This window comes from Bactrocera tryoni, chromosome 1, assembly GCF_016617805.1.
Source record: "Bactrocera tryoni isolate S06 chromosome 1, CSIRO_BtryS06_freeze2, whole genome shotgun sequence".
Classification (NCBI taxonomy): Eukaryota; Metazoa; Arthropoda; class Insecta; order Diptera; family Tephritidae; genus Bactrocera; species Bactrocera tryoni.
In genome coordinates, this window is record NC_052499.1 from 28,901,212 (window position 1) to 28,917,190 (window position 15,979).

The 15,979-nt window shown below is 36.8% G+C and overlaps 1 protein-coding gene across 2 annotated transcripts in view; it reads right to left on the reverse strand.

Annotated features, from left to right (window-relative positions):
- The window catches only part of LOC120773628 (tachykinins), a 49,296-nt gene that overhangs the window by 4,384 nt on the left and 28,933 nt on the right, over positions 1-15,979 (reverse strand). For both annotated transcript variants that reach the window (XM_040102645.1, XM_040102637.1), the window contains exons 2-3: positions 4,863-5,062; positions 4,354-4,493 (exon numbers count right to left, since the gene is read on the reverse strand). In XM_040102645.1, coding sequence (XP_039958579.1) covers positions 4,354-4,493; positions 4,863-5,000 — 278 coding nt within the window. In that variant the 5' untranslated portion in view covers positions 5,001-5,062. The remainder of the gene's footprint in view (positions 1-4,353; positions 4,494-4,862; positions 5,063-15,979) is intronic.

Consider the following 15,979-nt stretch of genomic DNA (forward strand, 5'->3'; position numbering starts at 1 on the left):
TTGTGTAAAGTTTTATTCCGCTATCATCATTGGTTCCTAATGTACATACATATATAAGTATTATACAGTGAAGGCATCAGATGGAATTCAAAATAGCGTTATATTGGAAGAAGACGTGGTTGTTAACCGATTTCACCCATATTTCGTACATGTCATCAGAGTGTTAAGAAAATATTATATACAGAATTTCATTGAAATCCGTCGAGTAGTTCCTGAGATATGGTTTTTGGTCCATAAGTAGGCCCATTTCAATTTTCAATTTTTAAAAAAAGCCTGGGTGCAGCTTCCTTCTGCCATTTCTTCCGTGAAATTTAGTGTATCTGACGTTTTTCGTTAGTCGGTTAACGCACTTTTAGTGATTTTCAACATAACCTTTGTATGGGAGGTGGGAGTGGTTATTATCCGATTTCTCCATTTTTGAACTGTATATGGAAATGCCTGAAGGAAACGACTCTATAGAGTTTGGTTGACATAGCTATAGTAGTTTCCGAGATATGTACAAAAAACTTAGTAGGGGCGGGGCCACGCCCACTTTTCCAAAAAAATTTCGTCCAAATATGCCCCTCCCTAATGCGATCCTTTGTGCCAAATTTCACTTTAATATCTTTATTTGTGGCTTAGTTATGACACTTTATAGGTTTACGGTTTTCGCCATTTTGTGGGCGTGGCAGTAGGCCGATTTTTCCCATATTCGAACTTAACCTTCTTATAGAGCCAAGAAATACGTGTACCAAGTTTCATCATGATATCTCAATTTTTACTCAAGTTACAGCTTGCACGGACGGACAGGCAGACTTCCGGATTTCAACTCTACTCGTCACCCTGATCACTTTGGTATATATAACCCTATATCTGACTCTTTTAGTTTTAGAACATACAAACAACCGTTATGTGAACAAAACTATTATACTCTCCTTAGCAACTTTGTTGCGAGAGTATAAAAATGAATCGCAAAATGTGTTGCTAAGCGCATAACTCAACAACGTCTGGACCAATTTGACCAATTCTTTTTTTAAATGTTCGTTGAGGTTCAAAGATGGTTTTTATGTCGAGAAAACTTCGAATAATTGCCAGAAAACTCCTAAAAACGGACTTTTCTTTTTCACATACAAATGAATTGATGTTTGTTTGTTATACATATAGTATCGCTAATGCTCGAGAACGGCTAAACCAATCTTGATGAAATTTTCAGAGGTTGCTCGCCGCTCACCGTATGATTTTCGTGATGAAAAGTCGTAAAATTGGACAATTCCAAAAAAAAATAACTTTTTTCATACACATTTTTTTTTAATTTTTTTCAATTATTTGAAACGTTCAAATTTGTCGTTTGCTTTCTTTATTCCGGCTGTTCAAAAAAAAATTATTGAAAATTATTCAGTGGAAACGCTATGTGTGTTTCACACAAAGTGATTAATTACAGATAGAAATTTGTTACGATGCCACGAAGAGGTCGCGCTGATATCGGTCGGCGTTCTTTTTGGCATCAACATCCACTGGCCGAGTGCTCCCAGGATGCCATGACATACGTGCGGAATTATGGATCGCGGTCAATCAGCAAGCGATCGTCACGATGTCATAGCACGACTTTTCAAACAACAGTTACGATATTTGATGGACTTTATCTTGAAGCAATGTATGTATATATGGTGCTGTTAGATGCTAGATGTACTCTGTTGAGTGGAAAAAGAGAGGTTTGCCATACGCACACATTCTTCTTTGGATGGTGGATGGTGGTTACACCAGATCAAATTGATGAAATCATTTCTGCGGAAATTTCAGATCCAAGAAAGATCCAGTATTATACGAAGTGGTGAAAACCAATATGGTTCATGGACCTTGTGGACACTAAAATCCCTTTTCGGTTTGTATGTCTGACAATAAATGCACGAAATACAATCCAATTGCTTTCATTCAACATTCAGCATTCAATTTAGCGATTATCGAAGTTGACAACACATAGATCATACTATACATAGTCACCACAATGTGAGTATTGCAGTTTGGTGAAATCGATAAAATACGTTTGTAAGTACGTCACCAAAGGAAGCAACATGGCGGTTATTGGTCTTCAACGATACGGCTGATACGTGAACTGCAATAAAGCGCTTTGTAGGATATTTACTTTTGCAATTCATGAATGTTTTCCGACTGTTGTGCGTCTTGCAGTTAATTTGCAGAATGGCCAAAGAGTGTATTTCAACCCACAGAATATAGTACAGCCAGTGGAAACACCACCAGCACCAAAATTAACATTGACGAGTTTTTTCTCAACTTTCGTCAGTGATCCGTTTGCAGGAACATTGCTCTATTCCGAACTGCCTTGATATTATACATGGAATGCATCGTCGAAGAAATAGCTGCGCAGAAAGCAAGGCCAACCATGAGATGGACATCCAGGTGTATTCTCAACTAATGCATTGGGACGAATTTACACAATCCATCCGAAAAACGACGATTGCTTCTACCTTCGGTTGCTATTGATAAATGTACGCGGTTCAACTTCATTTGAGTCATTGTGTACTGTGAATGCGTACCGTAGTGCAACTTTTTGAGAAGCAAGTCAGCAATTACAATTGCTGGAACATGTTAATCAGCGTAATCAAACGATGGACGATGCGATACCTACTTCGAATTCAAATGAAGTTCGTACACTTTTCGCGATGATCATTTCGACATATCAGCCTTCAAATCCGCGTCAATTATGGGATACGAACAAAAATGACATTGCCGAAGACATTTGACATCGTATTCGCTAAGAATTGTAAGTGGGTCAATTCCGGTTGATACTTCCGGAGGTTTGATATCAATTCCATCGGCCGTTTATCAATTCACGAAAGATGAACTCATAATGAATGTTTGGACATTGGCCAAATTACCGTAGTTACGATTCCTTAAGTGCACGCGGAATGTTAGCTACTACCCATGTTGTTGACTTAAACTGGTAGATTCAAAGTCAAATTCCGGGAGGTTTGCACTCATACAAATCGATCGATCGTCTTGACAATGAAGACGACGCCGTGAATTATCCAGTGTTCTAAATTCTTTGGAGAGGCTTGGTATGCCACCGCATCATTTACGTCTCAAAGTTGGATCTGTCGTTATTATGTTTCGCAATTTTCATGGGCCGAAACTGTGTAATGGAGTCCGACTGATTGTGACGCAGCTATCGTATACAGGGGGCAGAATGCTTGATTCTACAAATTCCTTTGAGTTCTAACGATTTGCCATTTCAGTTCAAACGTATTTCGTTTCCAGTGAAAATTGCATTTGATATGACAATCAAAAAAACACAAGGATAGTCGCATAGTGTGTGGCATAAATTTGGAAACGCTATGTTCTTCACACGGCCTGATATACGTGGTGTGCCCACGAGTTGGAAAACCATCTTTTCTGTACACCGGAACAGAAACCAAAAAATGGTGTTTATCAAGCTGCGTTACATTGAAAAAAAAAATTATAAGTTCAACTTTCTTTTCATTTCGAAATACATAATTTCACGCAGGATAACGGCTGCGGGGTCAGCTAGTAATTAGTATAAGAATTGTCCACATGTTGATAGATTACAGTGTATACCATATTCAGTCAGTACTAGAGATATGTTATGACCTCTTTAACATTCTACGAGTATTTCACCTTTAGCATAATATACTTAAAATCGGGTTTCATGCACCGAAAAAGATGACTTATTAATACTGTACATACATCGTAAAATATTCAATGTGTGGTTTCGCCCGCATTTAGCTTTTAAAAAGATTTTGTGGCACACCTTGGTATGTAAAATATAGAGTATAAATATGTCAGTGGCGTAGCTACAACTTCGGGCGCCCGGGGCTAAGGATGTTCTGCCGCCCCTCTTTACCTACCCACCTACAAGTTTCATAAGGATTTCATCATAAGGTATTTTGACAAAATTTGCAGGAATTTTTGCCTATTTTGCCTCCTATTTTAAGAAAGATATAAGACAAATTCAAAGACTGAAGAATATTCGAGTAAAAATTAATATTTTTCATTGTTATTCAGATTATTACATTGTGAGTGTACAACTCTTTACCTTTAGAATTTGTTGAAGTATTTTTCTGAATATTAAAAAAAAAAAAAAAAAAAAAACGTTGCGCCTAGGGGCGACGGCCCCTATCGCCCCCCCTAGCTACGCCACTGAAATATGTGTACATTATAGGCAAGCGCTATTGCTGCTTAATTATATATTTCATTCGCAATCATATTATTTATTAGTTTTCCAAACAATTTCAACTCAATTAAGTAAACAAATTTGTAATTCTCCAACTTCCATCGCAGTCTCACCGCTCATTTGCTTGCCACTCAAGTATTTCCGTTATTGTTTTTGTTACTTACCCAACAACATTAAATGGCAAATTATGTTTGTCCTTATTATCGGCCGCATTGAGGTTACCATCGTTGTAGGCTAACGGTTGGAGCGTGGTAGTGCTGTCGGCCGACGTTGAAACATCACGTCTCGTCCGCTCGCTTATGGCCTTTTAATGGTTGAGTAAATGAGCCACATACAAAGAAAGGGTAGAAGTGATTTTTTTAAATTTTGAGGCATATGTCAAATAAGAGAGTGCCATTTAGATAACAACAAAGCTGAATGTGTATATGCAGAGAAAATACATTGTATATATGTGCATACGTATATATAAACGAGCGTACACATCTATTCATATATATTTTCCATAAACACGCTTCAAGAGCAGAATAGCGTCTCAACAGGATTCCTCTTCATTTCGAAATACTCATTTTAGCCAAATGCCAAATTGACTTTATTTTCGTTCGTGATTTTGTTTTATGTTAAATTTTGGGCAAAACTTCTTGAATTTCGTCTTTTGTTTGTTGTGTAAACTTACCGTCGGGTAATTATGACCCTCATGCGTCGACGCCTCGCTTCCTGTACCATTTGTTGCTGCAATGGCGTTGCAAAGTTGAAACAAAAGCAACAACTTACAACAACGCCCAGTGAGACATTTCAGTTTTTGCACGGCCATTTAAAGTTTTACGTAACACAAGTGGAGTGTGATCTAAATTTTGATGGGAAGAGTGGACAAAGCTGCAAATAAAAATATATACCATATATATATGCATGTGAACTTTATTATATAATTAGATCAGTATTTTCGAACAAATACAATGAAACAAAACAGTTTGCCAGTTCCTGAAACAAAGATCAATGATGAAAGCTTTGGAATTCTGTAGTGCTGAAGTAAAAAACCCGTATGATTGCTCAACGTAGTTTCTAATTGAAATTTAATACCTAGAAACAAGATGCAACAATAATAACTAGTTAGGTATCTTTATAATACTTAAAGATTTAACTTAATCCCGAAACTATGACAAGTAACGACATATTACATATTCTATTGCATTAAGTCTATTGATTCATATTGGATATATGCATATGCCTGCCTGGTGGGTAGGTAGGTAGGTAGGAGTGCAGCCCTGTTGTCTTTCGGGCTCAATTAGCACTGACTGTGCTATTTTGATGCACTAGTCGTAGACCTTTTATATTTGCTATCACGTTTCACCTTCTCTTTCAAACCATTTTGAGATTTCGATGAAGCTACTTACATATGTCCGATATGCTTTTTGTAGACATCCATTCAAGGTTTGGTGCTTAATGGATTCCAAGTGTTCTGTGTCGGATCTGTGATAGGGCTGGGCATTCACAGGGAAAGTGGAAAGTTGTTTCCTTGCTCTCTACTATTTCGCAGCCTCGGCAGATGTTGTTATGGGGCATACCCATTTTGGACGCATGTTCTCCAAATGTCCAATGCCCTGTTGTGGTAGATGTTACTCTGTAGATACTTTTCCCTGACCTATTTAATAAGTCGTTAGTTCTTTTCTCGCCATATGTTGGCCATAATTGTTTGGTTATATTGCATTTTGTTATGTTTTTCCATCTGTTATTTGCAGCTTGTTGAAATTGTCTATTGATCGATCCTAGTGGACTTGATATTAGATCTGCCTCGGATTCGTTAAGGAAAGCTCCTGCCTTTGCCAACTCGACTGGTTTTTCGTTTCGTTTTCGCAGGCCTTTTCTATCCCCAGTACTTCCGCTTGGAAGATGCTAGCCGAGTTCGGTAAACGGATAGAGAGAGAAATGTCGAGATCATCGGAAAACACTCCCGTGCCTACTCCGCAGCCCATGCTGCTCTTTGAATTCCATTTAATTTCCTAATGTTGTATTGTTTCTTTAGCGCTGACCATCATACCAACGCTCCATATGTAAGTATAGGCCTTATGACAGCCGCATACATCCACTTGATTATACCAGGTTTAAGGCCCCAACTCTTGCTGACGATTCTCTTGCAAGTGTAGTAGGCCATATATGTTTTGTTTATTCTTTTTTCTATATTTATTTTCCAGGATTCCAACTCTACCACCAAGTATTTAGCTGTGGGGGATAGAGAGAGTGTTGTACCGTTTAGTACTGGAAGTTGAAACTGGGGGATTTTGGTTATGCTTGTGAATAGCAGCAATTCTGTTTTATTAGGGTTAACACCGAGTACATTGTTCTTAGCCCATAGGTTTAACCTTCGTAACCACTCATCACATCGTGAAGGGCAGTTTCGGTTGATCGGCCCTTTATGTACGCATGTTGGGATTTCGATAACTTACCAGCCATCGTTCTTCTTACATACCCTTCTAGGACCTTCAGCATAAAGGTTGTGAGGCTTATAGGTCTAAAGTTGGTAGGATTGTTCTCCTATTTAATTGAGCGACTTGTTATTGCTTGACAAATGGAGGAACCTACAACCGTTACGCTAACGCTGATCTTTTAATGATACCTATCAAAAGCATTCTGACAACAAAAAATATATTCCGAGGCTTGAAATTACCGGTTAGGATGTCACTTTTATTAAAAAAAACGAATCTGATATATAAATAATATTAGTGAACACCATTAGACGCTACACAACAGAATTCACGTATTGGACCAAAAAAGAGTGAAAGAGGATTTGTGAGTCGTTCAGAAAATCCACCAAGAGATTAAAAATTAATTTAACTTGAGCTACTTTGATTTAAATCTCTACAAAGAAAAACAAATCAGTAAAACACTTCTTTGAAAATAAATATAACTAAGGAAAACAAATCTAATCGTGAAAAATCTGAACAAATGCGTGCAAGGTTGTTAGGTATCAAGGTAAAGTGGAGGAACATATTACTTCAATTGGTACATCAAAGGTATTAAGGAGAATATTCTTTACAGACACAACTCTCAAAACACTTTTCGATTAAGTTGCTCGACATCTATTTGTCTTTATTAGTGCTAAAATTTCACTTTTTTCATTTTGAACGGTCTTCATAATGAAATTAAATTTCATAAAATCATCTTCTGACGAAATGTGACGAATGGTTAATGACAAGCCAATTGATTAAAAATAATTTAAATATTTATTAGCAATATAAACTTACTAAAGTTATCGTTTCTTGAACTTTCCACTTCAGTGAGCAAATGCGCTATTACTCATCTAATGAGCTGTTGCCGGCAGGTGTTACCCAGCTTATAATTAGTCCGGATAAGTCGCAACTGTTACACGACGGGGGATAGTTGGCGTTTCTTAAAGCTAAGTTTCCGAAGCTAAGTAAAGTTTGTATATACTATACATATATGTATATTTCATGAATATTTTGTGAGATAAGTTGCTACAACCATGTGAAGTGGGCACTTTCCCGTCGAGTTCGTTTTTTTTTTTTTATTTTGTAGCTGGTATTATAAAAAAACAGAGTTTGAAATGCATTAGGACTCGGAATAGTCTTCAAATTTAATGAGAAGTATTTTTTTATCAGAAATTCTTATTGAGGATTGTCGTTGTATTTAAAGAAATTGTTTGAAAACTTCGATTAAAGCAACATTCGATAAAGTTAGTTAAAGAAATCTCGGTATATACTTATTTTGGAAACAATTTTTCAGTCTTTAAATCCCTCAAAATAGGGTTTTAGACGAATAAAGATTAAGTTTACAATAAGTTCGAAAAGTTGATTATCAGTCCGGGAACCTTGAGTCATCAGCGAGCTCAGTAACTCAAGTTCTCACATTACTCGAAATAACATAGACTTACAACTTAGAACATGAATAAATCATCCTTTATACGGAACCAGTCTTTCTTATTGATGACTATTTAAATATAAAACCATACATAGGGAGTCGTCAAGAAACTAGTTCTATCTCGATGGGTGATATTTTGAGTCTAGAAACTTCATTTTGGCCAAAAGCGTGTTCGATTGAAAATTGGAAACATGAACTTGTTTGGTGTGAAGAAGATGGCTCTCCATGTCACATAGCCTAAGTCAAAATCGATAGTATGCGTGCCAAGATAATAGTTTTTGCAGCTGATTTATCGATGTGAATACAGCGAAACATTTTCAGACCTAGTAAAAGAGGATTCTATCCCTTAGGCAACATTCATAAACAAGTGCAAATTTCCCTAAGGTCGTCTAAAACTGTTCTAAGTAATGGATGATTGATCCCATTTTAGTCGAATGCGAAGTAAACCGTATGAATTTTATGAATAATTGAAATATCGCAAAGCACTTGATTAAAAATACTTGATACCTTTGGATATTTGGTATGCCCCGCGCACTGTTAAAATTTCATGCCTAAAATCTAGGCATTTGGTTATTCTCAGTGCTTCACGCCGAAGACTTTATCAAGTTAGCTCAGAACTTAGTGAGAGATATAGTGAAGATCTGAAGATAAGTTATAGAGTTTTACTAATGTCCAACTTCTGCAGCTCTTCGACATAAGCGTGTAGGTCGAGTAGCATTTTTAATCACTCTCTGATTACCTAATCTCTTTCAAATAAAATATAAAAATTTTTCTGTTCCGTACGATTTAGACTTTACCCTCATGTTTGGAACATTAAATGTTTTGAAATTAGAAATATTTGCGTAAATCTGAAGTTTCTAGTGGAAGATAATCCGCCCTTAATTCACATCATACCATGTTATATATCATATTATGTATGTAAATTACTAGTACTATTAATTATAACCGTTAATTCATTCATGTTTCTACAAAAGTTTTGTTAAAATCATCTATTAAAGGAAAGTTTTAGGCAAGCGCTGAAATATGACCATATTTTCCTTCTTATATAATGATTTGTACGTATGTGTACGTGAATAAATATTAAAAATGTATTGGTACACTCATTCTTTGCGTTGGAGTCTAATAGAATATTTATGCCTTGCCTTGGGCCAATAATGAGTTTACATAAAAAATATATTGACCTTTAATACAGATATTTACATATGTATGTACGTACATATACATACATACATGCCTGTTTATGCATTGATGGATAACCACAGCTCGATGTAAGGATGTGGACAATGAGGTCTTGATGCTTCCTTACCGTCTAGCAGCGAAGTTGAATTAATGGTATTTGGTTTCGGGTGCATACACAATGAAGTGTAACGGAAAGCGTGTAGACCGCGTTTTAAAACAACAGTGTTTTTCTGTCATAAAGTGTGTACGTACATTTTAAGCGCAGAAATAATAATATTATGCTAATGAAGACATTTCTTCTCAAACGCAATAAACTTGCATGTTTACGAGATGATGAAAGCTCTTTAACATAAAATACAATTTTAATTTTATTTTTGAAAAATTTAATTAACAATTTAATAATTAATTAAAAATAAAATCTATTTTTTTTTGTCTTTAAATACACTTTGAAGATTTCTAAACCATGATTCAATTGATGGAATTGTGAAAAATGATTTGCTCAAAATATCATTTTGCAAAGTAGGCGACGATGATACTAGGAAAAGCCCGTACAAAGTACCAGTTTTCAAAAAATTAATATAAAACTGAAAACTTATATTAAGATCAATTTATTCAAAATCTTGTTTTCTTACTCCGAAAATACGTGTTTGTATTATTTCTTAATAAGAGAACCATTGTATAGGAGGTCTCACGACAAAGTCTTAGTGCAATTAAAATATACACTTTTTCTCGTTTTTGATAACCCTGAATTCACACAACATATTTGCGATATTTTCGGGAAAATAGCTTTGACAGCTCTTTCGCTGTAATTGATACTGTAACGAAACAACGACACACTGAATGGCTTCCGTTTACATATATGTATCTACATAGATGACTCAAAGCACTACTAAAGGAAATCGCCAGATATCGTATTAGATAAGGTTGCAGAGTTTCAGCGGCAGATACCATAAAATCAGCAATTCACATCCAACCTACCTAAGGCCATACGAACAGAACCATCTGTTGAATTGCTCGTGGGAGAACTTACAGAAATCTTAGTCACTCATCTATTAGCAAACGTAAATACTGAAAACCGTTTAGTTAGCTGGGAGTCTAACTATGTTGTTATTACAACAATAGCAACAACTTAAAAGTCTTCTTCAAACATCATATCATAACTTAGAGGAAGATGAAATGAAATTCCTAAACATACAAACATTTGTATTCTCAATATGCGGAGGCATGTCATTTGAAAGTAAAATATTCTTCATGATTGTCCGCAAGCGATCACTAACCAACAATTCTAATTTGATGAATGGCGTCATACAAGTAGTTCATATTGACTGAATAAATATGCTCGAAAATGCATACAGCCTGCGGTTATTTGCGTTTGTATGGGCAACTCTAGTTTACCACTCAACGTCGAACTGATTGTGGTTAAAGGGTGATAATTTATTTATATAGTACAAGTACAATACACAATGAAATTCCTAAATTCGAGGCTTTAAATCCTATAAAATAAAAAAACGTTCTGTAGAAATTGTGCAAAATTTAAAAGTCAGTCTTGGAACCTAGACTCATCATAAAATCATCTTTCTAATCGAACACCCTTAGGAGATAGTGAAGGTGGCAGTTCTTGCTGAGTGAATGCTTGCTTAAGGAAAAGTGAGCTATTTTTTGGAACTAACAACTGAATGAACCACCCTGTCTGTAAAAGTGTTTGTATTACATATGAACTTCTCGCTTGTTAAGTGTATTAATAGGTCACCATGCCTGCAGTAACGGAATTCAAATCAAGTCAACTTGATCAATCACCGCTAAGTTCACACACACAAACACCCAAATAACAATCAAAGAGGCACAAGAGTGGGTGGCTGCGAAAAATCACATGACTGCAGGCCACAGGAAAAAGTTTTCCACACCCTTTTTCGGCTTTGAAGAACTAACAAATGTACAAGCAAACTCGCAGACTCACTTAAATATCCACAAAGCAACTAAAGGCACGAGTACGAAGCAGCTAAAAGCCACACAGTGTCCTTTTGTTTACTTAAAATTGTTGCTCGCCTTTGCTTGTGGGTTTATTTGCGTGGCAAAGTATGCCTCCGTTTCGGTGTCGCTGCGAATTTTTATTGCATAACATATTTATTTTAAATTCATCTCTCGCAATGTCACTTGGCTTGTTGAAAGCCGTGGCGCGCTTTTAGGCGCTCGGCCACGTATTTATGCTTTTGCTTACTTATTAACACACCCACATTATTGTTTCCATATCTATACAATAACAACGATGCTGCAGATATTAACTGCACATTTTCAGCCACACAATGTTCCCCTGGCGTGTAGATTTCAGCTTTAAGCTTTTAGCATTAACAGCATCATTTCACCGTTAAATATCACTGATTTGCCTCTGCAACAACACGAATGTGTCCCAATGCGCTAGTGTGTGTATGTGTGATTCGGTGCGTTTGTGCTAAAGACTCTTCGTTGACTGTATTTTTAAATGTGTGTGTGTGTGTGTGGTTGAGTCTGCTAATTTGTATGTGTGTTTGTGTTGTGTAATTAGTGAATGTGTTGGCAGCTTATTTGCGGCTTTTGTTCTTAATGGTTGCGCTCTCAATGCTGGTTGATTTGAGATTCTATTTGGGTTGTTGAATCAACAGCTGAGCATCAAGTGATATTCGCTGCCTTGACATTTAACACTTCATTAATTTGATTTAAATAGTGTGTTTTAAATAATTAGATTTTGGCCAAGACTACTCATTTAAACTAAGCAAACATATTAATATGCAAAGGAGGAATATTAAGCCACAATTTTGTTTATTTAAATTATATTTGTGTTTGTGTTTTTCATATATGTAAATACTCCAAAATTCAGCCAACTTATTATTATATTCAAATTCAGAAATTTTCTCACAGGCTTTACTTTCTAAGCAGCAGAATATTTTAACACAAACATCAAGCTGGTAAGTACAAAAATATTTCAATGGTAGGTCCATTACAACAATTACATCTAAAAGAGTCTGTTACAGACGAAAATAAATTAAAGAAAAATGTATAAAAAGAAATCCGCAAATGCATTTGATTTGATGGTGCATAACCTACGCTCTGAAGATTTCATTTTAGCGTGTTGGATTAAACGTTACTAAATATTTGGATAACTGAAAATTTAATGCAAGGTGGTGGAACGAAATTAGGTTACGTTAAAAAGTCGATCCTATGAAATCCCATTAGGATCCAAAGTAGGGCTGTGAGATGTTTAAACCTCACTTTTGCAAAAGCTTAACAATGGAGTAGAAAGTGCATTTCTCAATACAAATTGCTTCCGTTTTAGCCTTACCGCAGATATGCCTGTTGAACAATGTCCCGTAAAGCTCCTACTTTTGCAGACATCTGAACATTGCGAAGAGGTCTCCCGCATTCAACTCTAGACCAGATGGATCTCTCAGTCACACAGCGCTAACACTTGACTAACGCTTGCTACGCTCACACTAAGTCCAAGAGCCTATTGCCCAGAGGCCAATGGAAACCCAGCTCCATGCAATTGGAACAAGGCTGCGCTCTCTTGTGAGCTCATCGGCTTTGCACATATCCCTCGTATGTGAGCAGAGGAAAAGCGCCCAGAAGTACACTCTGCGACGCAATGATCCAAGTTTTCTAGGATGCAGTCGAAGACGGAGAGAGTAACAGAATGTCCATGTTTGGACTCTTTAATACACCCAGCATCCCTGAGTCTTCAATGACTTTGAAGACAATAAAACTTTCACACATGGATTATTCCAAATTGCTTATGGGCAGGTTAGAAGCGGGATCGTTAAAAGTGTGGTGTTAAATGTAGACATAGAGGTAACGCTCATAAAAATTCTGCAGCAGTTGAAAGACCCTACACTTAATAATGGATATAAATAAATACAGGAAACTCTAGGTCTAACAACTAGTAAAGATGTGCTAGATACGTAACATCGATCGAATTTTTGATTGCAGTAGACTTTTTCAGTTCCCAAAAAGTACAGAGTTCAAAAACGTTTGGGGAAAACATGTTCTCTAACTTGCCGCCTATTCCTGAAGGACATACATTTAACGTTATCCTGGTGTCATATATGTATTTCTACTAACCCAATGAAACCTCAACTGACGCAAATTCTTTCAACTCTTTATTTCTATGACTTTCTCCTCGAGCTTCTTTCTATTCGTTCTCCTCTGTGTTACTACAGTAAAAATGTCTCCAAGCAACTTCATTGAGCACAAAATTTACTAACTCTTAAGTAAACATGCAAATGTACAAATATAACTGTCACTTCGTGTCCATGCATTGCCTTCTTGTTGCGAACTTAGTGCTTGAGCAATCAGTCAATGAGCAGCTAAGTCGTCTTCAATATTTACTTTGACTTGTACGAGTATTGCCACTTTGCTGCTTACTGCCACAGATGCGTGTACTCCAAGAAAGGCGTATGTGTGGTTTAAGTTACTACAAACACACATATACAGTTGCACTCGTGTTTGCGTGTGCACCTTTGACTGCTGGTTCTGCCACACTGCATTATAAAGTACGTGCAGCAACCTGTTGATTATATTCAATTGAATTGATTGACACCAATAATTACAACAATTGCAACTACAATTAGAGCAACAACTCGAGGACGGCATGAAGACATTCAATGAAATTGTAGTGTCAGCTTACAAAAAAAAATATATGTAAATGAAAACGAAGCGAAATTTCAAATGAGCGATAACATTTGTGGTCGCCGTTGATGTCAATTGAATTTGTTGCTTCTCCCCGTTATTGCTATTTTATACCCGACTGCAACTTGTTGCAAAAAGTATATAAGATTTGTTATTACAGACATAGATACACGAATATCCAAAACTAACATTGGTTGGATGGAACTTTTCGAATGGTCTAGATATTCCCTTGTGACCGTACAAAAATTTAGAATATTTTCGACAATTGAAATTTTACCAGTTCCATGCCATATTTTCAGGGATATTTTATGGGAAAGAGAATTCATACGCTTCTCGCTTATAGAAGCTATTCCCAGTGTTTCTATTCGAAAAAAATAAGAACTTAACATCATTATGTTGAGGATATAGTAGAGTGCTAAAATGTGTCATAAAAACATTCATTATAAAATTTGTTAAAAATGTATTTAAATGTAAAGATAAAATTTGATGCAGTCTACTCAAAATAGAACTTTTTGAAAACGAAAAATGCCCTTGTAAAAGAATTATTTGTTTATTTACAGCTTATACCGTCTTTATGCGAAGACAGTTCACAATCACTCGCGTAAAAAATCATAACTTGCTAGAAAGTAATATTTTAGAAACCATAAATTGCGGTTTACCGAGATTCGCTTTCTCCCGTATTAATTTTGTCTCACATTTTTATACTCTTGAAGCATATTGCTACATTGTTACTAGTTTTATTCATCTAACGGTTGTATGTATCACCTGAAACTAATCGAGATAGATATATGGTAGTATATATATACATATTTGATCAGAATACGAGGTGAATTGAATTCCAGGTAATTATCCGTCTCTCCGTCCGAGCAAACTGTAACTTGAGTAAAAATCAAGATATCTCGATGATGGTGCACGTGTTCCTTGGTTCCAAAAAAGTAAGGCGGAGTTCGTAGATGGGCGTAATCGGACCATATATTATAAGAACTCCTACCGACAGTGTGAAAATGGATAAAATCGGATGATAATCCTTATAACCCATATAACGGTACTTTTGAAAACTTCTAAAAGCTTGATAAATCAATAACTAAATACGGCTTTAAATGAGCTGGGTCAAAATTGGACAATGGGGGCGTGGCACCGTCCACATTAAAACCAAAAATTGCCCAAATCGAAGCAACCGAGTTAACAACAGCGCCAGGTCCTTCTCCACCTGGTCCTTCCAACGGAGTGGATGTCTTCCTCTTCCTCTGCTTCCCTCTGCGGGTACTGCGTCGAATACTTTCAGAGCTGGAGTGTTTTCGTCCGTCCGGACAACATGACCTAGCCAGCGTAGCCGGTGTCTTTAAATTCGCTGAACCATGTTAATGTCGTCGTATATCTCGTACGGCTCATCGTTCCATCGAATGCGATATTCGCCGTGGCCAATGCGCAACTCAGTCCGAAATAGCACCTGTTGGCAAGAGTTATCCTTCGTTAGATTTCGAGGCTGACATTGTTGGTGGTGTTTATGCTGGTTCCCAAATATACGAAACTATCTAGAATTTCAAAGTTATGACTGTCAACAGTGACGTGAGAGCCAAGTCGCGAGTGCGACGACTGTTTGTTTGATGACAGGAGATATTTCGTCTTGCCCTCGTTCACTACCAGACGCATTTGCTTTGCTTCCTTGTCCAGTCTGGAGAAAGCAGAACTAACGGCGCGGCTGTTGAGGCCGATGATATCGATATCATCGGCATACGCCAGCAGCTGTACACTCTTATAAAAGATTGTACCGCTCGATTAAGTTCTTCAGCTCGAATTATTTTCTCCAGCAGCAGATTGAAGAAGTCGCACGATAGGGATTCGCCTTTTTTGAAACCTCGTTTGGTATCGATCGGCTCGGAGAGGTCCTTCCCGATCTTGACGGAGCTTTTGGTGTTGCGCAACGTCAGTTTACACAGCCGTATTAGTTTTGCGGGGATACCAAATGCAGACATCGCGGCATAAAAGCATTTATTAGGAGAGCATTTTACTAGTATGTGGCATTGCAATAGTATATAAAATAGATAAAATCCGGTCGATACTAGATACCTACAACTG